This window comes from Columba livia, chromosome 2 (assembly GCF_036013475.1).
Source record: "Columba livia isolate bColLiv1 breed racing homer chromosome 2, bColLiv1.pat.W.v2, whole genome shotgun sequence".
Classification (NCBI taxonomy): Eukaryota; Metazoa; Chordata; class Aves; order Columbiformes; family Columbidae; genus Columba; species Columba livia.
In genome coordinates, this window is record NC_088603.1 from 34492815 (window position 1) to 34518886 (window position 26072).

Below are 26072 nucleotides of genomic sequence, written 5' to 3' on the forward strand. Positions count from 1 at the left end.
TTTGTACAACTCATTTTTATTACACTAAAGCACAAAAATAAAACTCCCAAATAAATTTTTTCCCCCTTACACTGTGGGAGAAAGAACCATGGTCAGGAGGTACAAGGTCTGTCACCTGATTTCATCAATTGAAGTATTTATTTTAATTCAAACAAGCATCTGTAAGCACAGGCCTCACTCTTGCTGCATGCTGACCCTGAAGATCTACTCCATATCTTTCCTTCACAAGGAATTATAAGGCACTGAATTAGGTTGCTGGGAATTTTCAAATCAGACGACCACTCCGACTTTAAAAGGTTTTTCAAGTCACAAACAACAATTTTGTTAGTATTTTATAATGAAAATTTTGAGGAGATCAGCTGAAGTGGTGTATACATGGAACATTTACCATTTAAAACAAAACAGTTGGATAGTCAAAGGTACCATAGAGTCAGTTTTGGCTTTTAAACTAACCTAATGTTTACATAGCCTTCAAATTTTCAAGTACTCCCATAACCTGCTATAAAAGTTGCCCTACACCAAGTCATTTTCTTTCTCTTCATTAAATCCCGTACCATCGAGGCAAATCCAAGTAAAGTTTTCCCAAAAACCCAAACATGTTGACAAAAGCTTTTCTGTGAAAGCCTTTAACCTTTCAATCCTCATCCCTAAACAGTGACTACTCACTTGGGTCATACTATCTAGATTATCACTGTTTCTGACAACTTGTCCTGCTTTATGAGACTCCCATAAAACACAGCATTCCTCCCATTTCTGAATCCTGCCGTTATTCTCATTTCCCTTTCACCTTACTGTTATCTGTGGCAGTGCACACTTGTACCACCCAACTTCACCAAACATCACCCCCGCAAGAGGACAATAATTCTAAAAAATTCTAGATCTCTGTATTTTCTGAAAAAATTGCATTCTTATAAGAATGGTTCCAACACCAATTCTTTAACATTTTTATTTCATTTTTTTCCTTAAATCTAAAGATAAAGGGAATGTTTATTTTAATACATTTTCAATTCCTCTGAACTAGCACTCACTAACCCTCCACCACCTCATCTGAACAAGCATCAGAACCACTCAAAAATAATACCTGACAAATTTGCCACGCTTCAGAGGGCATTTGGCCATTTAAAAGCTGAGCTATCATACAGTTTTCTTGCACCTAGTAAATAAACCCTGCTTAACTGTAAGCCTGAAGAAAGGAAAATAAATAATAAAGACTAAAATGTTCCTTACTAGTCTTGAGATTTCAGTAATGACTTGCTACTGGTCCTCACTCAAGTTGTTTTGCTGCTCAGCTTTGTCTGACAGTTTTAAGCAATTTTTAATTAATTGAAAAGAACTTGGGTTATTTTACCTTGCTTCGCCCCTCGCCTCCTCTGGCAGCTTACTATTGGTACTACAACCACCAATGTGTACCATTGCTGCTCTATGGTTGTTTCAAAGTTATCTTCTACCAGCATATTTATAAATAATTTTCTCAACACTTCCCTGAATTACCTCTTGGTCCTTTACAATTAAACTTGGCAATATTTTTCTAACCGAACTGTCCATATGCTACCAAAAGCTCATGCAGTACACATCATACCAATTTTTTTATGATACCATTTCAAAACCTTTACTGAACCTATTAAAAGAGCATTCTTGTCTACGCTCACTTGCTTGGTCTGCCATCAGAATTACAAGCCCAGCAGTACAGGCCATTGCCAGTTTTGACAGCTGGTCCAGCGTCTTTTTCCCCATCTGAAGGGAGTAGAAGAAGTGGAATATAATGCTTTTCCTTTTGCAGTACATTCAGCACCATTTTTTCTACTTCTAAGCCCAGACCTATGTTCTGCTTTGTGGAAGACCTTATATTGGTTTGCCCAAATGTGCTGGTTTTGGCTGGGATAGAGTTTATTTACTTCATAGTTAACTAGCATGTGGCTGTGTTTGGGATTTGTGCTGAAGAGTGTTGATAACACAGGGATGTTTTTCTTATTGCTGAGCGGTGCTTACACGGAGTCAAGATCTTTTCTGCTTCTCACCCCACCCCACCAGTGAGCAGGCTGGGGATACACAAGAAGTTGGGAGGAGACAAAGCTGGGACAGCTGACCCCAGCTGACCAAAGAGATATTCCAGACCACACGACATCATGCTCAGTATAGAAAGCTGGGGAGAGAAGAAAGAAGGGGAGGACATTTGGAGTGATGGCATATGTCTTTCCAAGTAACAGTTACGCATGATGGAGCCCAGTTTTCCTGGAGATGGCTACACAACTGCCTGCCCATGGGAAGCAGTGAAGGAATCCCTTGTTTTGCTTTGCTTGTGTGCGTGGCTTTTGCTTTACCTATTAAACTGTTCTTATCTCAGCCCACAAGTTCTTAACTTTTACTCTTCTGATTCCCCCATCCCTCTGGCAGGCGAGCAAGTAAACGGCTGTGCAGTGCTTAGTTGCTGACCGGGCTTATACCATGACACCAAAACATAATAATTTATTCCTCTACTCTTAAAACCTATTTTTATTTAAGTAATTTAAGACAGATGAGGCTCTGCAGTAAAGTTGTTAAATATTTCCTTTGTTTCAGGTACTACACACTGCTTTTCAGAAGAAAACAGGAATATTGGCCTCTTTAAAGAATCTACAACTTTGCACAGCTACCTTTAACAAAAACATTTTGTGGGTTTGTTTGTTTGTTTTGGTTGTTAACATGATTAAGGAAATAAAGAATATACTTCATCTGAACTGCATTAAGATTCTCATTCACCAGATAAGAAAATAACCTCCAAACTGCCGCTTGTTTACTGACAATGAAGATGTGCAATAGGACAATTCTCAATAATAAACACATGTAAAAACCTGAGAATTCAATGCAAAATGGGTTTCTTACCATGCCTTTTCCACCTATGCCCTCGGATAGACATGCTAGTAACAGCATTTCTTGATATTCTGGATGAAGTAGGTGTAATTTCAACTTGAATGCACCTTGTACCTTCTTTACTAGATTTCATGGCACCCTGAGGCAGTGAAGCTTTTATTGCATTAGCAACCTAGAACAGAAAAGATGCAGTTAAGTTCTTAACATGAAAATCCAAATTTTACAAGAATTCTGACAGGGGATTCTTATTGCTCCAAGAAGAATACTGTGTACATTTCCAGTTTAAGGTCAAAAAGCACCCTAACGTTTTACATGGGTTATAAAGAAGGCTGGTTGCAATTACCTCTCAGAACGAAGTTACTTTCAGTATGCGCCACTGTGTTTTAAACAGTTTCCAGTTTAAAGTTGTGCTATCACTTAACATGAACTGCAGAGTGCATCTGCACTATCATCTATGCTTTCAAGTCTTAGAATTGTTCTATTGAAGATAGGCTGTTCACTAGGGAAGACGCCAAAATAATGAGGTACGTTGAAAGTATCTCCATGTGCATGTGTAGACTTGCAGATCTAGCTATTCGCACAAGCACGGCCACATAGACTCCATGGGATTCGGGTTCCTGGTATGATGCTGCATCATGCACGTTGGCAGGAAGGATTTCCTAGACTAAAAATTCTACTCAAAAAATGATGAAATATAACACCTACCAGCAGAGGTTCTGGATACAGTTCCAGCTGTGCTCTATACAAAATGTCATCCATAGCTTTACGAGCCAGATCCCATTCTCCATTATAACTACAAAGGTAAATATATACATAATAATAAGTATCTAGATCAACAGATGAGCCTTCTTGGTTACATAACCTTCACGGATTTGGGTATTCCTTGAGAGCATAATTTAGAGGAGTGGAACTACTTGTGCCCATTAGCACTAAGTCTGCTATTTAGATAACCTGTTCTGAAATAGCATCTATGGAGACAAATTTTATTTTCATTTGCCACTCTAAGCAGTTTAAAAATTATGCAACTAGTTATTGACCAGGTAGTCATGAAATATTCTGAAATTCAAACAGGATTGTTTTAATATGACTCCGCTTTTTGAATATTCCTGTGTTACTAGTCTCTTAATTATTTCAGTTAAAAAGAGAGGTTCATACATTGACATGACTATCAAAGGTAGATGACATCAGCATTTCACAGAAAAAATGAGAAAATCCTTTTTCCTTAAGAAGACTGATGTCAAAACTGAGCATGCAAAAAACCAGCAATGGTTGGAAGAGGGTTTTTTGAAAGATTTTTTACATTAGCTGTTATACCTATTAAGTGCTGTTCTAGCCCTCCTTCTCCAATATTAAATAGGTAACTTCAACTAGCTGCAGAACTATTTTCTCTTCCTGAGGACCTGATTGCTAGACACAGCATCTGCCCACTAGAAAATATAACATTTCAAAGGTAGCATCCCTAAATGAGTGTGAAAAATCAAGCTGACATTTCTCTTATTTTGTATGCATATTAAAACAAACAAACAAACAAACAAACAACTTACAAGGCATAATAAATCCCTGTTAGCATTTGCACCATGAATTCAGATGAAACTGGAATCCTACTGTTGACTCCCTTGTACTTTCTCACTTGTTGGCGAGGATATCCACAGACACAAATTCTAAAGAAATCAAGCATTTGTCATTAGCAAACAATGCAGAACCACCTCTGTACAGGACAGTACAAAGCTTGGTGTTCAGTACACATTTTAACCCCAACAGACCCCATCAGCAACCCTGTGCTGAAACACTCATTGTGGAAGGAGGGTATGCCCTCTACTGGCAGAGTTCAAATCCTTCAAAACAGAGGCATCTTAAACATTCCTGTCACATTTATACCACAGTGGAACCTGAAAGAAAAGTGCCAGTAAAAGTAATTCTGATTCCACACATTTGCTGCAGAACAGACCAAAAGAAAAGTGAATGGTATTTAAGGAAATAAAGCAGAATAGCAACTATTAATATTACAGACAGAAGCATCAGTATCGCTGCATATAACACGGAAGCTGCATACAAGTTTTCAAGCAGAGACCGGAAGTGTCACATTCATAAAACCAATCCAAAATCCAGAAAAAGTCAGCTTTAGAATTTAGTTCTGAACCAAATTCCACATTAGATTCTGCAGTCATCACATTCTGGAAATCAAAGATATTGGGTAGTTAAATATTCAATTCATTGGCTACTACTGGAATTCTGCAATGACCTTTAACGACATGAATCAAAGTATTTCCTTCTCCAAAACACAAGTTAGAAGGTTTAAGTCTCAGAAAATTTCAATTCTTCAGCTTCAATACCAGAGATCTTGTAAAACTATTATGAAATATATTTTTTCCAGAAAAAGAATGAGTTAAGATTGTACTGCAGTACTGTTCAAGTTACATCTGTAATAAGGTATTTCAGCAGACTTTTTTATTAATACTAACTTACTGCACTTTTTTCCTCTTCTCCTCTATCCTGCAACTCATTTTTCTGCTTTGGCTATTTAAAAACCCAAACAGATCAAACAACAAAAACAAAAGGTACTGATATCAGGGACTGCCCCAATGCAGGTGCAGGATCTTGCACTTGGCCTTGTTAAACTTCATGAGGTTAAGATACCTATAGGTATAGGATAAATACTCTCTATGCTCTCATCTGGCATTGAAAGTAATTCCACAAATCCCGGGCTTGCGCTGCCACTTCACAGAGTTGGTCAACAGCTGCTCTAAGCATCAGTATTTAGTTAAAATTCTTACAGAAGTTTACAAAGCTAAATACAAACTTCTCAGTCTGGCTTAAACAAGGATTTAAATTATTGAATTCAACAATTCAAAAAATATTTCTAAAACAAAAAAATTATTTTGCTTAGTTTTGAATTTTTATTTTTAAAAGTAGCCAAACATTAATTTGTAACTAACTGCAAGTTTTCCCTTAAATTTGATAGTGTTGTTGGCCAGAAGCAGAGACTAAGTACTCTTTGATTATTCACTCAGAATTTAAACTCCAATTTTATTTTTGTTAGAAATACATTACTTCAGATTATATTGCAATTTGTGTGTCTACTATTCAAACAGCTTAAAACTAAATTTTTAGAAACCAGAAAACAAATAAAATTTTATCTTAAAAATACATAGAGTGCACCTGCAAAGTATACCCACAGCTAGCTAAAACAAATCTTACTTCCAGTTAAGTGTATTAAATTGACTCTTCTGTTAAATATGCTTAAGATATTGGAACCAAATGAGTTCATCCTTTCATATTTCATTTTGCCCATACATGGTAAAAGTTAAAGCATGAATGCTGGTTTTCCGACTCTTACGTAGTCCTAAACCACATGAGCCAATTACTGAAATTAAACAGGCTGAAGAAGTCCCTCACAAAAATCTCATCCCATTTTCCTCCTCTTTATCCCCCAGAAGAGGCTATTATTATGCAACTTGGGCAATACTTCAGGTCACAGATAGTCCATAATTTCTACCAAAGGTTTGGCTCAAACACTTATGATCCACTAAAATAGTAAGTATTTCAGTGTTATGCAAAGCCTGAGGAGTGGAGGCAGCAGCATGGAAGTGGCCAGTTTAAACAAAAATGCCAATTTACATTAAAAAAAAAAAATCTAATCAGCTCATTTTTATGCTGATGTATATACTTATGCATTCACTAGATGTTACTGTATAGGCATACAGTAAGTATTTTGGGGGGGAAATAGTGAACTCACAGTAGGAATGTGATCAGTTAACACTGACAGTTATATAGAAAGGACCTTAATACAGACGCTCTATTAATGTCAGTATTGATTGGTTTTAAAAAGCCCTACTGTAACCTGAGTCACTTCCTCTAAAAAGGCCAAAATGACATCAACAGAACTGCTTCACTTTACATCATAGTAAGATAATATTCTTATGAAAAGAGACTTAGTAACTGGTGATATCCAAATGCAAAAAAATCTGTATTTACAACACTTGAGATCAGCACAAACTATTTTGTGCTGCAGTTGTCACATTTACAATTCATGTTTGTAAATAAGTACTAGAAGCTTTTGCTTCTTTAGAAAAGTCATAACAATTGAATTAGACTTGCTAGAAGAATGCACATTCATTGTAGATTGCTTTCACACAGATCTTTCAAGGAAACCTAAACTGAACACTCCTTGAACACTGGTTTGTTTTTTTGTTTGTTTGTGGGTTGGCTTTTTGTTTGTTTGTTTGGGTTTGGTTTGTTTGTTTGTTTAAATAACAGCAGGGTTTGGAAACACAAGTATCCGTAAGAACAAATGTATTTCTAGTCTCAAGATCTGCTATAATTTCAAGAAAGTTTCAACTTGCACAGCATCCAAATGTATTTAGTAAGCTTGCAACGCAAAATTTACCACGATTTTTGAATACCTTTCTGATTTTATTTCGTTAAAACTCCTACAACTACCTTGATTAAAAACAGTTCCCTTGATTTGACTTTTCCACTTACCAGTGCTGCCAGGTCATTGCTTCCCATTTTGAGATCTCAACCCAAAGTTATATGAGATACTTTAAAAGCAAATAACACAGCTGTAAACACTTCTGAAAAAAAAGTTAAAAATGATCGCATTTCAAGTTGAAAATGCTATTTTAAGTGTAATCAACCTACATATATTACCTTGAACAAATTTGACACAAGGACTGAAGAGAAACTGCAGGCATGTAGCTTAAGGCAGCATTGTAACAGAGCAGGAGGAATGTCAGCACTTCAAACCTGGGATTTACAAGAAACGTTAGAATTACATTACCAATTTTATTTTCTAAAAGAAAAGTTTACATATAAATTTTCAAGAGATATTTGAAGAGATTGGGGATTTTATTGCAATAAAATTGACGATTGAGTAGTTTGGTTCTGCAAAGCTTTTCTTCATGTAGTAATATTCACTGCTAGTCTTTCTGCATCTATACTTACATGTGTTTAAAAACAAAACACCACAAAACAAAAGCATACCCTTAACCACGTTCAGTCTGTAACTATATTAAAAATTACAAGCAGTCACGATTCATTAGTGATTCTCAAGCAAAATCCTATGATACAATTTCACCTGTTCTGTGCTGTTAACATCTCCCTCTGAGGATGAGGCCCACTGTACACAACCCTGGACAAACCATGCTGTGACAGAGCTCCTTCGGTGAGAGCCATGGAGCCAATGCTGGAAGGCTAAAAGAAAAAGGGTCATTCAAAACATGTCCACCTGAAGTTTTGCTAAAAAGCAAGTGAAAATAGACAATGATCAGCATCACCATATTTGTACATAAATTTTCAATGGGCTTAAGGTTATCTGACTACTTAGCTGTCTTAGATTTGAAAAGTTATTTTACACCAGCTAAGGTATATGGCTTCAGAACAGGGAAAAAACACCACCACCACCACACACACACATGGTGCATGGATGTTATGAAGTTATGACTGTTCAGTCTTGAAGAGGTCACAGAGACCAGTTAGTAGTCCTCAGAAGACTAAGAAGAATGTTGCTATGTAATTATGCAACACGTTAAAACTAATTTTCATTTTTATTCTTAAAAAACAGCCCCCCAGAGCACACTGCCTTTTTCAATCAGTAAGAGCTTTACGTTGTAGAAGCCACTTACTTCATGATAGACTGAAGGTTTGGACAAAGATGGAATTGTGAAACTCAGCACTTTGCTGTGTCCCTCTTTGTTAACTATCTCCTGAAAAAGCCAGAAGATACCAATGGTTACACTGTACCACATAAACCAGACATTCAAAAATGTTATAATGCTAGATAGGGCTGAATGGATAAAAAATAAAACAAATTGTTATCGGGACAGATAGGGATACCATGGCAATCCATACTACAAGCTAGAAATTATCTCTGCGTTTGCTTTCTGTCATAGTGCATTTGCTTTGTTTATGAAAACTATTCAAATGACTTAGTAAAGGGCACATGCGTTTACCTACATAGTCCACCTTAGAGCCAATAACTAGAAATCTCAGTATGTTTTAACAGTGCTACCTTTTTAAAATTATACACCATTTACCAATTGTGAAGGTTAATGCTCAGTAATTCTGCTCTGAAAACTATTTACACATCAGGTAATGAGTCTACAAGTAATTTGTTTTGGAAATATTATAGCTCTGGAATGACTGCAGCCTCACATGGTTTGATAGTAGCAGACATCATGGTATGTGCAAAAGTCCACGTTTGATAATTCCATACTTAGAGAGCGCTAAAAGAAGCATGGTTTCAAAGCTTTAGAGAAGCTACTTTCCTGTAAGATACCACCATAGCAGTAATTTGGCAGAGTGCACTGAAGTACTTCAAATAAAAAAAACTTCACAAGTTCCAAAGCAGACCTGAGCAATAACCAACACCACACATGAGAGATGATTTTTCCCAAAATTTCAGCAGCAGATTTCATATATCCAAAGGTAGAGATTAGAGAGGAACTTCAGTGTCTCCTAATTTCTTCACCTTGGAAGGCTGAAGGACTAACTTCGCATAGGAATTATTAAAACTCTTGGTTTTGAAAACATAAAGTAGATAGTTTAAGAGAAAATAAGTATCTAAGCAGGTCACCTACTACCTTTTCAACATTATATACTGAAGAACAGTACCATCGTAGGTCCCTTCCAATCCCTAACATTCTGTGATTCTCTGATCTTATTTGTTTGAGTTACAAATTGTATACAACATCAACAGAGGGGAAGAAGTCAGCATCAGTAACACTGCATTATTTAGAATAAAGCATTTATTGGGAGGTGGGGTGGGGTGTGGAATAAATGTTTCCAAAATCAGATTGATCTACAGCTTCCTATAGAAGCTTGCTGTAAAATTCTTACAACTTCAAGCAGCTGGAGATGGATGGCTGTGTTACTAACTGAGTAAGAAACTGTTCATACCTAGGAGAAGATATGACTGGACTGGTTTCAAACTTAACTGTAATCTCTTCTAGGAGAAAGACAAGTGATTACAGCCATATCCATCACCTGTTTAAGATCACTTCATCATGGAAACAAAGGAGTGAATTGACTTAAGGCATAAGATATACCACATGCTTTCCAGGAATGTTTTTTTTTTTTTCTCAGATACAACTAAGCACAAAGAAAGCACATGAAACATGTACTCTGCCTAAAAAAAAGAGTTGAATATAAGAGCTCAAGTCTTTTTACACAGAATCCTGGGTGAATAAATGTTTTCACTTGCTTAGTAAAGACATCTACGATTATTTTTAGAAGAAGGATGGGGAGCAGCCTTCTCCAAATTTTCATGCTGGGAAGAGGAGACTTGAAGCTCATCATTGTTTCACTTCCCAAAAAGCCTTCCTAAAGTATCCAGAACATAAAAACTACATTGAAGAGAAGCCTCAAAGACATAATAACTCTAAGCTTTTTATAATAGCCATAAAAAGACTAAGTGCATTTTGCTGTAATAATTAAAATATGGTGCTCTTAAAAGTTCCTTCATAATTCTGCCCTTCAAGCAATAATTTAGTAACAAACAGTATCTTTTCATACAAAATATGAGAAAGATGTGAAGGTTATTACAAAATGAGACCTTTAATTTCTCAAAGCTAAGCAATCTGTTCAGCAATTGAGTACTAAGAATTTGTTGAAACTGATTTTTTGTGTTTTCTAGTCAAGATAGTCAAAACTCCCCAGAAAATACGGGCAATCACTTCAAAAGTAGTATCACTAAAAGTTCTCAAGCAGAACATAAGTTTAATCACCATGCCAAAAATTAAGTAACAAAAAAAAAAAGAGGACTCCTTTGCTTCCCTCAGCCATTAATGCATTAACACTTTCCAGGAACCACAAGAAGAGCAGAGGAAATATTCACCAAAACAAAAGAATAAAAGTTCAAGTTGCAGATTTCTGACAAGGACATTAATTTGAAGACTCAAAACTGAGATATTCAATCCATTTCAATTCTGAAACAAAATTGTTAATTATTCCTCAGTAAAATACTCTGCAGTATCCCCCAAAAGCACAGTAATATTTTTAGGTCTGAATAATTACACGCAAATACAAACCAAGTTATAAACTCCTAGGAGAAGAGCCTCTATGCATCCACTGCTCTGCAAATCTCTGCTGGCCGAGACAGAAAGATAGCACCACATCAACTCCGGCAGAAACTGCAGCGTAAACCGTAGTAATTGTTGCTCACCACTGCGATAGAACTCAAAGAGCTGATGGCAAACGGGCTCCAGTAGCTGAAATACAAATTACGGTTGTGAATGAATAAGACATTACAAGAAAGTGCAACTTTGCATGGATCTATCCTTTGGACAAAACTGTACACTGATAAATATTACATTTTAGCTATTAGAGAGTTCCTGATGCAATAACTGCCCAAGTCACCTTACACACTTCTCATCCCTTGTAATGTACTTTCAGATGATAAAATAAGATCCTGCCATCCCATGTGAAGAAAGAATTCCAATAGCTCCTTTTAGCCATTTTTATTCATATCCTCCAGCCTTTCAGGCATAAATAGAGGATACTTGTTATCACCACACCTCATACCATGCCTTCAATACCTCTAATATACAGGAAAAGTACCTGAACAAAAGGTCTTGCTATTCTAGAGCTCCAACAGTGTACACACAAATTGCTGGAAGCTTCTACCCACTGAGAAGAGATGCATAACACTCAAATTCAAAGTACTACAATAACTCAAATTCAAAGTACTACAATAACTTAGATACAGCAGAATTAGTTCACTTTTCCACTCTCATTAAAATCTAGAAACTTCAGTGGATTTATAGGTTTGAGACAGAAATGGGAAGCCTCAAGAGTAATCTTATAATCAAACTTGTTAAGCTGATACAAATGGAAGTAATACATTGAACTGGAAGTAATACATTGAGCTAGAATAAGTTTAAAAAGAAAAAATCTTAAAAACAAACAGTCAGCCTGCACTGTGTTTCTGGATTTAATGTACATTCTTGCGCTACCACCTATTCTGCCAGAGGACAAAACATAGTGTAAACCATCATGTGTGAATATATGGAAGTTATATTTTTCTTTTGTCACCCTAGATAGGAGATTTCCTAACCCAAGTGGAAAATGCCATCAAAACCAGTAGACACTTTCAAAGCCAGCTGAACTGGACAATGAACTTCCAAGTAAAAACTCAGAAGTATAGACTCAAAAATACTTTTTGGCAGCAAACAATTGCTAAGAGTTTGGAACTATAAAATAATTTATTCTAAAATAAAAAATGGGGTGGGGAAGGAAAAAGAGGGATTTTTAATTAAACCTTCTAAATAATGTATTTGCAAATAATAACAAATAGGAGGAGCCTATAATCTAAGAAACTACACCCTGAAAAAGAATCAAGGCCGCTGATGCATTTGTATTAGCGAACTTTAAAAATGAAATCTGAGATTCCGGCTGTTTAGGATTCATTTTATCAGCTCCAGCTAGTATATGAAAAAAGCATTACATAAAATGACATATTCTCCAACTGCAAGTCTCTGAAAGACAGGATTCAAAGGTAACATACCTAAAGGACTGATATTGCTACCTGGTTCCTTACCTCCTAGATTTAACATCCTAACAGTTCGTCTACATCACTCACAGAAACAGACTCTAAATTCATTTCAAAACCAGGAATGTTCAGGCTAGTAACAGACCTTCACTGAAATGTAGTCCTGCACAAAATCCCCAAAAGTTTCTACCTGAAAATGATGGAGTCCAAACCAGCCAGACATGCATTTTAGAGACTACACTGAGAAAAGATACCATAACCATTAGAATTGCCACTGCACTTCAGTTCAGAAAGCAAAGTATTACTCAACACCTTTCTGAAAATCCTTAAAAACTGGAATATAGATGTCTAATTTACTGCCAGTAACATGCAGATCACAATTTCCATTTTATTTTAACCACAATGCTCAGTTGTTCGGCCATTTCTCTGGGTTACACCTTCAGTTTTTTAACAGAGCAAGCTTTGAAAAAGCTAAGAAACCCGCTCTTCTATATTTCTTCCCTTTATTGCAGCAAAGGAGGCAACATCACCAGAAGAGCACGACAGAAAATAATCTGCTTGCTTTCTCAAGTTTTTCCTCCCGAATATAAACAAAGTTGAGTCAAAATTTCCTACCCAGCAAAGTTACTTCTGAACCCAAAGGATCTTAGAAGGTTTTAGTTCTTTTTAACAAATAATTTGGGACAATCTGATCCATCCATACGAAGAGGAACTTTTAGCTTCTAACATATAGAGCTTCTTTTTGGGAACGACTTGTGAAAAAATCTACAGTAAATGCAAAAAATAAATCACGCAAAGCTAAGCTCATCATCAATTTTAAGAGCAAAATATGGAAGAGCATTCTAGAAAACTTTACCATAAGCACAAGTACTTGCCATCTTCAGCTTACATATTTCACATAATTTGCACGCTCCCTTTAATGAAGTATCAGTTCAGAATGATGTGCTTGAACTTTAAAAGGCACATAAATAGCTATGACAGGTATCCACGTTCACATCGTTATCTCAGTCGAGACAGCTTCATATTAGCACATTTAAATGCGTAATCAGTACAAAACCAGATTTTCTTCCTCAAAATGCCACCACATGCTACAACCTAATATCAAAAAGCACTAATGATTGTTGCTGTTTCAAGATATTGTTTTACACTATACCAGTTCTAAAATGGTGTCTAGACTGAAACAATATTTGATGCTGGAACAGGAGAAATTTCAAGCAATTTCATCCCTCTTCCTTTTAAGCTGCATCCAAATGTGTTAGACACTCCAAACACTTTCTATTTCCTAATGCAAATGCCTGCATGGCTACTATCTACAAGGACAGCAATAGTGCTTTAGGTAGAAAGCAAAACCTCTTGAATCTGTGAAGAAACAAACCTCAGAATTTATTTTTTTTTTACGATTGCACTCATGAGTCAAATGTCCTTAAATCCTTTAGTCTACTGAAGACTCTCCTTGTACTGAGTGACATTTTTCACCTATCAGTGGCCTAGGAACCTCAAAAGTAACTAACAAAGCTTCTATAAATTGGGTATTTCTTTGCTATAACAAACGAGTGCCTCATTTATCTCACAAATTTATTATTAAATTTTTGGCAAAGCAAATAAACAAAACAAAAAAAAAAAAAAACAACATATGAAAAGCAAATATGAACCAGTAGAAAATGCAGTCACAGATGCAAATACATATGGTTACTTTTCAAATGTTTAAAAAAAGAACACATCCATCCCCCAAAACAAGATTAACCATGATGTTAAGGTACAGATAATTATTATATTAGAAATACATAGATTTAAAGGTGTACAGATGGGGCTGTTTGTCTGTTTTCAGTCTCAGCAGTATTTGTACTGTTCACGCATTAATCCTTTTCCTTTGCTTTATATACATAAGAAAGGACAGCATATATCCTACACTGTAAAGCAACTTGTCATTACACAACGCAGCTAATATATCTCAAAAAGTTGAACAGTTACTTGACCTTTTAACTGCTAGTTTATAACTATTTTTACAACATGGAAAGCTCCAAGTAGTCCTTTCCACAAAGTGCCAGGTACTTGGAGAACAGTCCAAATAACAATTTTGGGACTGTTCTCCCAAGGGAGCAAACACTCCACATCAGCACTGGCTTTTCATTTCAAATCAAAGTCTCATTAACAGGGAAATCTTCAATACTTTGCTCCCAGAATTATCCCAACAACCTTTTCAAGCAGAAGTTGCTGCTACTAATTTCCATGAGAAACCTAGTGATAGCCAAAAGCAGTAAGAAATTGATGAACATACAAAAGTATCAATTTGGTTATCAAAAAGGAGACTCACCAGATTAATTTACATGTTGATACACATTTTGTAGACTAGACAGGCTTGACTCAGTAGTTGGAATGACTCAGAACGCCTTTCTGAGCAGCAAAGTAAAATTACATTTCTTCTTTGCTGTACAACTTGGGAGTTTCTCAATCAGCATTCTCTCTAAAAATGTATATACTGTAAGTATTTTATCCTCTGACCACTACTGGCATCATCTCAAATTTTGGAAAGGTTCCTTATGCTGGGTCTTTTCACAGAAGGAATTAAGGACTTGGCGCAATTTTAAAAGAATACACAAAAGTTTGGTGGATGGTATGAAATGAGATGATACAGTTAACAAGACAACTAAAAAGAGCTCAGTATGCTCCAAACTCGACTGCATTTGTTTTAAAGTGTTTAGCTATGTGGTATGGAAACATTCCTTACACAGGTACAGAACAAACCTGCCTCCTTCCATCAGGTTTTTCTCATCATTTCAGCAAGGGTACATCCACTGTGTGTGGATATTTATATTGCATGTATTTAAAACAAAAAATAAAAACTAAAAAACTTAAAAGTATTGCAAATCTATCGAACATGTTCTCTTGGGTTGTAATAGACAAGCTTGTGACAGCTATAGATTCACACTCAAGTGATAATGAATTAAAAAATAAATTCTGTCAGTCTCAAACATCTTTTCCATTCTTTAACATATTTCTCAATTGTATACTCAAGTCCTGAAGCCCATGATCTACAAGCTTAGTTATAAAACTTATGAATTGTTTCCACGGTAGTTCGTCATTGCTAAGAGCAAACATTCTGAGGGAGACGCTTCATGTAGTTCTGTAGTTCACGTAGTTAGAACACAATTAACTAGCAAGCAAGGTCCTATTTTGTTCTGCTAGTGTTATGTCAGACATTTTGTGTGAGAGATCCGATATACTCACTTCACTCTGTGGCTCCTGAATTACTTTGTAAAGAGATGAAATCAAAGCACTCTTGTCTTTCAAGTTTGTAGCATAGCTGGATATGGATGCTTCTGGCAGTGTCTGAAATAAAAATATTACATGTACTAGAAAAAGCAATTTCTATAATTAAATATATAACTGTTATTTCAACAGTTTTCCATTACATATTATTATTTATCAGTTTACTATAAACTAAAACTTGTTTCACAAAGAAATCTTTACTACAGAAATCAACATGTTTTCAGGACAGAAAAATGGCCAGAAGACACACTACATTCTATCACTGCAGACAGTTTAATACAGAATGTAATGACGGTGGATGAGAAACAGATAAAAACTAAGAGTTTCACAGGTACCACCCCTCTAAACAGATTTTCTGTCCGTAATCAAGAGAGTAAAAATCTAATCTTTTTAACAACCCTTTGGAAGCTGTACATTTAGAATTATTACACTATTCACAGCTTTTACAACAGTTCTTATCTGCAGTCCTTCAAAGGAGCTCATACTCCATTATACAGATAGGAAAACACGTTTCCAGTGTATTTAAGTAGACAAGGAGCAAAACCCATAGTCAAGTCCATACTTTAACCAACAAGACCATTCACCTATGATACCCACTTTCACCCTTTGTATCAGAAAGTATGTAATCCCAAAGAGGACAAGGAAAAAAAATTCTGCCAAGCAGACATTTGTATATATCACATAATCTCAGCAAAATCCAAGGTTACTATTTTTCTTCACTTTCTACAGTTATCGAGTACTGTTGCACAGTGCTCCAGCAGTGATTCAAACACCATGGGCTAAATATCTGACAGTATATTACCTTGAACTCTGATAACCACTCCTCCACAGTCCCAGTATCCACAGCTAACATCTTCCAACATCCGCTCCAAACCTTCAGCCTGAAAGAATAAGTAAACAGTTTGTGAAAACTATGTAACCACTGCATTAAGCAGATGATGAAAATTAAGTTCCTGGGAATATTTTAAAAAATCTTATCATGCTTTTACTTGTTAACGTTTCACATACTGACATTACTTTGAACTTTAATTCTACCTCACTTAAGCAAGCTGCTGGAAGCATTCAGCACGGGAGTCTTCACATACAGCAGTTTAATAAATTCCAAACATGTATTGCGTGGGAAGCTCAATAAGTCAAAGATTTGCAGAAATGGCATTTTGAAAAAAGAAAATATTACCTTCTCAATTTCAATTTATTTTTCAGCTTACAGAACTCGAGAGAAAACTGTATGGACTCCCTGAAAAGAAATGACTGTTCAGGTTTTTTTCTAGTCAACTGCTATTCCTAACTTGGAAAAGGTCACAGAATAAAGGCTGATGGAAAAATCTTTCAATCCTCCCCCACCGTGGCAACTGCAAGACAACAAGCCTGCTGGCTCAGCATGGAGCCTATGACAGACTCCCTGCCCAACGTCCTGCACAATCTCAGACACAGTAAGTTATCAGTACTAAAACTTGAACATGAGACAAGCAGAGTGACTTTTGAAACTCATTTCTGATTTCTCTTAGTTTTTGAGAAAACATTTTAAAACAACTGTCCTTTGGAACACCTTATTCTGAAACAAAGACCACCATGTCATAAAGATACAAAAGTACTAAAATTTAAAATAGTATGCTGTGGGGGATTCCCTAAGCATAGGTAAATTATCACAGAAACACAGAATTTTAGGGATTGGAAGGGACCTCGAAAGATCATCTAGTCCAATCCCCCTGCCGGAGCAGGAACACCTAGATGAGGTTACACAGGAAGGTGTCCAGGCGGGTTTTGAATGTCTCCAGAGTAGGAGACTCCACAACCTCCCTGGTCAGCCTGTTCCAGTGCTCTGTCACCCTCACTGTGAAGAAGTTTCTTCTCATATTTAAATGGAACCTCCTGTGTTCCAGTTTGTACCCATTGCCCCTTGTCCTATCATTGGTTGTCACTGAGAAGAGCCTGGCTCCATCCTCTTGACACTCACCCTTTACATATTTATAAACATTAATAAGGTCACCCCTCTGTCTCCTCCAAGCTACAGAGACCCAGCTCCCTCAGTCTTTCCACAGACAGGAGATGCTCCTCTCCCTTAATCATCTTCGTTGCCTACGCTGGACTCTCTCCAGCAGTTCCCTGTTCTTCTGGAACTGAGGGGCCCAGAACTGGACACAATATTCCAGATGCGGTCTCACCAGGGCGGAGTAGAGGGGAAGGAGAACCTCTCTCGACCTACTGACCACACCCCTTCTAATATACCCTTATTCAAAAATACACATTAGCTTACCCAAATTGTGACCATGGATTTCAAACAATGACAAGATTAAATACTCATCTGAGGAAAAAAAATAACACTTACTCAGTGAAATGTCCAGTTACATGAGATATCCCATCAAGTTTTGTTTTGCCAGTTTAAAATTAGTTATGAAATACTGATACCAAAGTATGAGCTTGTTGATGAAAGACAAACAAGGAAAAGAGAGGAAAGGAAGAATTGCATTGTATAACACATATTTTGTTCTGAAATCCAGACTGTAGTAGAATATATCCAAAGAATCTAAAGAAGTTTAAAAGGAGAAGAAGCACATATGATAATAGTGAGAGCTCACTATAACCCTCCAAAGCAAGGAGAAAAAAAATACTCAAGTAAGACTTTAAGTAAAGAGAAACCAACAAAACTCTCTCAATGCATAGGTTATGAGGAAACCAACATTCAGACATGAATGGCAAAAGGAATAAAACTGAATAAGCTGTCCAGCAACTTCTTGAATAACTTTGATATACAATAACAGTGTAAGCAGCTGTAGATTTCCATACCTCCTCACTAGCACCATCATTAAATAAATGACCTGGTCAGGTGAATCCATGGGAACCAGGTAGGGCAATCTGCTCTTACAGCCACAAGAAGATAGGCAAGTCTGCACAAAGCATAAAAGACCAGAGCTTTCTGAGGATGAAAGGGCAACAAGGAAGGACTAAGAAAATATGAGCCACACGGGGCTAGATTTAATTTCTGGGAACAAGAGCAGTAAACACCTAGGCAGAGTGTAAACACCTAGGCAGTAAAATGTAGCAGCTCCACTAAGAGGCTTCTCCTGGCAGGAAGAGATTGGGTCAGCTCTGTGAGAAGGATACCAGCAGCATCAGGAGAGGCAGATGATAACGCACAGCCAAATGAGGAAAGTGACAGACCAGGCTGGCAAGCAAAGGGTAATGGAGCTAACCAGCCCCCCTTCTCCCCACCTCAAATGCAAGCACGCAAACAAAGCACTGCCTGCAGAACAGCATGACAGAGGAAGCTCTCTTACCTTTTCTAGCAAATCAGCACAACTGGGTGCCTCTGTGAAGTGCCCATACACCCACACACATGCAGTACAGAGACCGAGCAGGAGAAATTAGTGGTCTGAGTGTGATTTCAGGGCTGCAATCTCAATGGTATCATCGAGACACCACAGCATAGCTCACACAACCAGAGTACTGCCATGGCTTGATATGGGCTCTGTAAGGACAGTCTGGTATTGAGCTCTACCCTGCAATGGACGATGAAACAGCTGAGAGCCTATGCGTCACAGATCAGAGGGCAAGACCAACATGGATGACATTGACAGGTGTCTGCTACTTATTACCCAATCAAGACAAAATATGCAAGACCTTATTCACATAAGAAGTCTCACATTTACAGGCACCTGGTCCTCATGTACAACATGAATTAACCTGATATCTCCTGGAAGGCCAATACAACAGGTAAGAAGCAACCCAGAGGGTTTTTGGAGTGCACTGATCTTAAATTCCTGAAAGTGGTTACTGATGAGCCAACAAGGGCTGGCACTCTGCTGAACATCGTAATTACAAACATGGAAAACTGGGCAGTGATGTGAGGATCGGAGCAGCTATAGCTGCACATAATAGAGCACAGGATTCCAAGAGGAAGAAGGATCAAAACAAGGAGGATCAACACCAATCAAAAATGGTTCCCAGGCTTTTGCAAAAATACCATCAGCAACAGGAAGAACAGAAGAAAATAGGGCTCCATGGCTGGGTGGAGCAGAGGACCAGCTAACAGGGGATATGGAAAAGACCAAGGTACCCACTGCTGCCTTTACCAAAGGCAGCCCTCAGGAATCCCAAGCCTCTGAGCACAGGACATGGCCTCAGTCCCCAGGCTCAAAGGGCTGTGACCAGTGGCACAAAGCCCAGCTGGAAGGCCTGGCCTTACTGGTGTATGCCAGGGGTCAATACCCACGCCAAGACCATCTAACATCTTCATTAATGAAGACGGATGACAGGACAGAGCTCATCCTCAGCACGTTTGCAGATAACACAAACCCAAGAGGAAAGGTCGATACAGGCACAAGACGTGAGCCGACACGTGAATCTCAGGAAGTTTACAGGCCAGCGCCAAGTCCTGCCCCTGGGGACAAACCCCCCAGGCACCAGCACACACAGGGGTCAGACAGCTGGAAAGCAGCTTTGCAGAAAAAGCCCTGGAGGTCTTCATGAACAAGGGGAACGTGAGCCAGCAACGCAGAGCCTCGCAGCAAAGATGCCCAACAGGCCCCAGATCACCAGCAGGTCAAGGGAGGTGATCCTTCCCTGTACTCAGCCAGGGTGACACCCATTTGGAGCACTAGGCTCCCCAGCAAAACAGACACATGGACATATTGGAGAGAGTCTGGGAAAGGGCCACAAAGCTGATGGATGAACTGAAGCATCTCTTACATGAGGAGAGGCTGGAACTGTTAAGCCTGGAGAAGAGAAGGCTCACAGGGACTTTATGAATGTAGATAATTACATGAGGGGAAGGAATAAAGAAGACAGAGTCAGGTTCTTTCCACTGATGTCCTGTGACAGGACAAAAGGCAACAGGCAGAAACTGAAATACACTAAAAAAGGGTTTAAATGTAATTTCATGTAAGGGTTATTGAACACTGCAACTGACTACCCAGAATGGTTGAGAAGTCTCCACCCATGGAGATATTCAAAGCCCAGTTGGACAAGATCCTGAGCAACTTATTCTAATTTTCAATACTTTGAGCAAAGAAGTTTGAACTGGATGATCTCCAGAAGTCCATTCAAACCTCATCCACTTTGTGTATCTACAAAGAAATGAGAAGGATTGCAATGAAGGAAACTCATCTAGCTAAATATCAACTCTTTCTGACAAGTACTGCTGGTTTCTAAAGTATGATGATAATACAGATTAGCGGCCTCTGTATGGTATAGGTCATGTGTCAAACCCTGCTGTGAAGTGAAGCTTTTAATGATGCTGCTCTTGCAGCCCAGAAAGCCAGCTGTATCCTGTGCTGCATCAAAAGAAGAGTGACCAGCAGGTCAAGGGAGGTGATTCTCCCCTTCTGCTCTCGTGAGACCCCACCTGGAATGCGGCATTCGGCTCTGGGGCCCCCAACATAAGAAGGACATGGACCTGTTGGAGCAAGTCCAGAGGAGGCCACAAAGATGATCAGAGGGCTGGAGCACCCCTGGTATGAAGACAGGCTGAGAGAGTTGGAGTTGTTCAGTCTGGAGAAGAAAAGACTCCAGGGAGGCCTTATAGTAGCCTTTCAACATAAAGGGGACCTACAAGAAACCTGGAGAGGGACTTTTTACAAGGGCATGTAGTGACAGGACAAGGGGTAATGGCTTAAAACTGAAAGAGGATGGGATTTAGATCAGATATAACAACGAAATTCTCCACCATAGGGGCGATGAGGCACTGGAACAGGCTGCCCAGAGAAGCTGTGGATGCCCCATACCTGTAAGTGTTCAAGGCCAGGCTGGATGGCACTTTGAGCAACCTGGTCTAGTGGAAGGTATCCCTGTCCATGGTAGGGGAGTTGGAAATAGATGATCTTTAAGGTCCCTTCCAAACCAAACTATTCTATAATACTGTGTGCTAACCACACAAAGGCTAGTCCTACTACAATTACTGAAGCAACAACTTTCATCAGTTCCTACAGAATCACACACTCTACTAGCCCTACTTTCATTCCTGTGAAGGCAGACAAAGGCCTTAGCAATGTTTCATGCTTTCGAAGGGCTGACAATAGTAACCATTCCCTACTGCGCCCCATTAACAGCACAAATGCCTGTGCTAATATTGACTGTTTAAAGCAAGAAACTCTTAATTTAAAAGTGTTCGGAGAAGTCCTGGATACTCCAGTTCATAATTGACACCACATTTATGAGAGAGATGCATTTTTTCACCTATTTCTACCAATCCATCAAGAATTATATTCAGATTAAAGGTTCCCAGAGAACACAGGATTCATTTGACCAGTATGAACAATAAGAGCATCCTTGACTGGCATTATCCATTGGACTAAGGACAATACTTCAAACTTTTACGACAGGATATTTGAAGGCAAGTATCTATTTTTTTTTTCTCAAAAAACATGAACTTTTGAAACAAAATCTACCAAAAGCTGAATTAAAAGAAACAGGACGAAGTTTTTGTTGAGCAGGTAATTGATTTTTAAAGTAGCAGAGACATTCCACTGAGAGTTAAAACAGTTGAGAACACAGAAAATAGACTGTCCTTATTTTACCTTCAAGTATTAAAACATGTATATACCCTTCTGAATACACTGTTTAACCTCAAGCACATATGCATCCACAGCAGTACACATTTGAGTGTCACAAATAAGAAATCTAATTTTATAATTATTTTCCCTGAAGACAAAGATTAAGATTATCTGTTAGATTGATCTCCCCCTAGAAGGAAACGAACCTCAAGTCCACACATCAGGTGTGTGGGATCTGTTAAAACAGGCAGGCACTTCTTGTTTTGCTGAGGATTGCCACATTTCCTGCTACCTAAATAACGTTATCTTGGTCTGCAACAATATATGGAGAGAGTCAGCAAACCCGAGACTGTTCTAAAGAAAGAATTAACAAATTTCAGTTAACAATACAATTTTTTCTGAAGCCTATAGAAAGTTTGCAAAAAGTAACTCTGAAATGGATTTTTTAAACACAAAGTGGATCAAAATAAGGCCTAATTCATAGCATTTGTTAACATTTTACAGAAAAGAAAATCCCCAAAGGATTAAAAAAGAATGCCTTAATTATAGCTCAGTTTGAGTGGATTCAACTGCAAGATATAGGCCACCGTAAGCATTAGATACCCCAGTTACTATGGAATTAAAGCAACACAAAGCGGATAAAGTAAGCGTATGCTACTTTGAAAAAAAAGCTGTAAAATTTTATTAAGTATGTACTTTATAAATACCAAAATCGTAATGAAAATTCAAACAATACAGCAAGCACTGCACAGCATTTCCCCCCAAAAATAAAGATTTATTTTAAAGTATATCAGCATGTAACTCCCTTTCAATAGACTTTTTTCCCTGGTATCTTGGTCTTGAGTCCCTGGAAAGAGTTCAGATGAGTGAAGTTTGAGAATTTCTTTAAAAATGAATTGCATTTGTCCCCACAAATTAAACAATACTTTAACTAAAACTGACAAGCAGCTTCCAGTGTCAGCATGCTCCTCATTTCAACAAAAATTCAACTCTAGGTGAACCTGCTTTAGCGGGTGGGTTGGACTAGATCACCTCCAGAGGTCCCTCTCAAGCCCAATCACTCTGTGATAAGGATCAAGCCCACTTCCTGTTTTGTGAAATTAAGAGGCAGAGTCATTTGGATGTCCTAATGGAAGACAGTTGCAGGAAAGAGGACAAAGTACCAAAGATTCAAATTATACCACAAAATTAATTGTGATGGATCTCAGTAATACTCATGTTGCCTCATCTCTGTTGAACATGAAATAAAGCAACTTTAGGTGACACTCCTTCATTGCAGGTCCTACCACATTACTTCACACTTGCCACCTGATGAAAGCATGCATATCTACTGTAGCCCAGCTAACACATGGCAAATTTATGTGTGTGTTTATGCTCTGTGAGTTAAGAGCACTTCGGAGTATTTTCCACAAGACTCTCAGCTTGGATTAGCAGCAAGAAATAGGATTTATACTAAACAATAATTAACAAACTAGCTTTCCTAGTAGAACATCTATTTAAAGTAAGCACACATAAAGCCATAGAGCCCTTACTAATCCCTAACATTGGAATGCTAGGACATATGCAACTTGAGCTCTAATAGCAACAAGAGGAAAATAAGACTAACTTACATTCCACTCAAAGTCTGCAATCCATTTTGATATAGCTTGAGGTAAGACTGTTCTCTGGATCTGTTTCCAAGTAATAAGTAGCCTCTGAGAGCTGTAAATTGATCTTACTCTATTCTAATACTATCATAAAACTCTTATTACATAGGAGATATCAACTTTTGCTTTGTTCCAAGATGACTAGTACAACTGGAATAAGATATCAAGCAAGTTTATCTGACAAAAGCAAGTCTCATTTGGAAGAGACTTGTACAAGGTCTCTACAAAGACTGTTCTGTTTTCCATTACAGTACAAATACAACAGGACCTTACTGAACTTACTGTTTTTAATAGAGGGGGGAGAAAAAGTTGCTATGCAATGAGCTGGTGGAGGGCGAGTCAAGATGAATTAAGATGTATTCTCTGGTAAACTCACTAATGGATCTACCTACTTAAATGGCTTCATACCTGTTTTTCATACCTGTCACTCTAGACATTTTTAATACAATAATATCAGATCATAGCCTTGAATGAAATAGCAGAGAACACATGCACAGGTTGTTCTTTAAAAAGAAATTCTCACAAGAGGTGGCTTTCCTATTCTTTAAAGCTACCCAGCCTTTGTAGAATTCATCCACAAAACACGTGTGTAAATGAAATCTGGATTAAGTACAAGGAGGCTGGACTTGGACACAGAATGAACTCTTCAGTTCTGCAGAGCTGACCTTCTGGAAACACAGCATTACACATTTGCTAGTGGAAGTTACAGAGCTGGAAAAAACAAAACCAGGAGCCAAAAACTGCTCAAGTCCCATCCCCTGGGAATTGCTTGAAGAGGGTGGAAAACATATACTGTGTCCTTACCTAATCTGAAAAGTATCTGCTTGGAAGTTTGTACTATTTGCTAAGAACATTTTTTTAGCCTAAGGGAAACACAGAGCAGAAAATTAAAATTTTTATCAACTATCAGCCAAATCTGTCAACTCATCCCAGAAGACAAACAAAGTAAATTTATGGGCATTGTGTTAGGACGTATTAGACCCACAAGAGATCAAGTCTCTGGTATACATTGATCTTGTATTCTATAGTAGTTTGTATACATAAAATAGGGAAGGGCCAATTAGGACTCAACTTTCCTTACCCTTTTACGTGGTACTAGTATTAAACTTTTTAATCAGCTCTACATCATGCATCAATTCCACTTAAGGCCTAGAGTCTATACTTAAAATTTACACTGCTGAAACCTTTTCTCTCCCAACTGTTTCAGAGACAATGACACAATCTTTGGTAAGCCTCAGAACAGTCAACGGCACTCGGCAAGTATATTATTGAATAAATTGCCAAAGAAGAGAATGTATTTTCCTGATGTTAATGCACAACTCACTCAAGTGATACAGTGACCTGTTCATTTACTATATAATTTTGACTTATCGTCAAGCTAACCTGTTCAAACAGATATCTGCAGGTGCAGTAATGGGTAGCAAATCATTCAAGGTCTCTTGAGAAAAAGAAACCAATGCTACTGTGGACTCCAAAAACCACAGGTTCTGGCAAGTTTCAAAAACCACAAAGCTCAGGTCTGACTTCTTGACATTTTTCAAACTTGCACAAAGAAACAAAACCCCCATTGTGTTAAGCCTGAAACAGTCACATGCTCTATTCAAATACACAATGCAAGCAGTGCTCAAAGACTCAGTATCAAAATTCTTTGATAATTGCTATCTTCAGTGTAAAATCAGGCAGTGTCAACAAGATAGCTACAGTACACCAAGCACCACTGACTGAGGCTCAAGCAAATTCCTAAAATGACAAGAGATGGCTGTTCAGCACCTTCTAAAAGAGAACTAACAAGCATTAGCTGAAACTATAGGTGAGAGGCTCAAAACAAAGAGAAGGAGTTACCAAAAGCAATGCATAGTATGCATTGAGTCCCAAGACCAACTATGTCAACTTTACCTAAAAGCACAGTAAAAAGAAGCCTGCGTACATTCATGGAAGAATTCATCCACAGCCCCTATATATATGTAAGCACTTCTTCCAGTTCAGAAAGTTAAAGCCAGAAGTTACTCCCCCAGAACACTCTTGGAGCTTCCCCTATCAGTTCCTTTCTAGGCCTCTATTAACAACCACTGTTAGACAATGAGGTTTCAGAAATTCTGGTCTGATTTGGTATGGTCATTACTGCAGTTTTCTTCACAATACGGCAGTGAACCTACACAAAGAAAATGGTTTTAAACATGTTTGTTCCCAGTGGTCTGTAAAGGTTACTGTACCTTAGGAACTGAAAATGCAGTTAATTTGAATTTCATCTTGCCAAGGGCATTTTTCAGTTTTGCTAATTCTCCCCTACCCCACCCCTTTGCTGCCAGAAACAACCGCCTTATTTGC

The 26072-nt window shown here is 37.9% G+C and overlaps 1 protein-coding gene across 14 annotated transcripts in view; it reads right to left on the reverse strand.

Moving 5' to 3' along the window:
• Positions 1-26072, reverse strand: part of HYCC1 (hyccin PI4KA lipid kinase complex subunit 1) — a 48263-nt gene that overhangs the window by 8336 nt on the left and 13855 nt on the right. For 10 of the 14 annotated variants that reach the window (XM_065051291.1, XM_065051290.1, XM_065051289.1 and 7 more), the window contains 9 exons: positions 16410-16488; positions 15566-15667; positions 10878-11057; positions 8475-8555; positions 7928-8043; positions 7501-7596; positions 4395-4511; positions 3556-3643; positions 2863-3022 (listed from right to left, as the gene is read on the reverse strand). In XM_065051291.1, coding sequence (XP_064907363.1) covers positions 2863-3022; positions 3556-3643; positions 4395-4511; positions 7501-7596; positions 7928-8043; positions 8475-8555; positions 10878-11057; positions 15566-15667; positions 16410-16460 — 991 coding nt within the window. In that variant the 5' untranslated portion in view covers positions 16461-16488. Of the gene's footprint in view, positions 1-2862; positions 3023-3555; positions 3644-4394; positions 4512-7500; positions 7597-7927; positions 8044-8474; positions 8556-10877; positions 11058-15565; positions 15668-16409; positions 16489-16784; positions 16860-22304; positions 22411-26072 lie in introns of those variants that run through there. The other 4 variants (XM_065051298.1, XM_065051296.1, XM_065051292.1 and 1 more) reach the window with 2 other exon arrangements.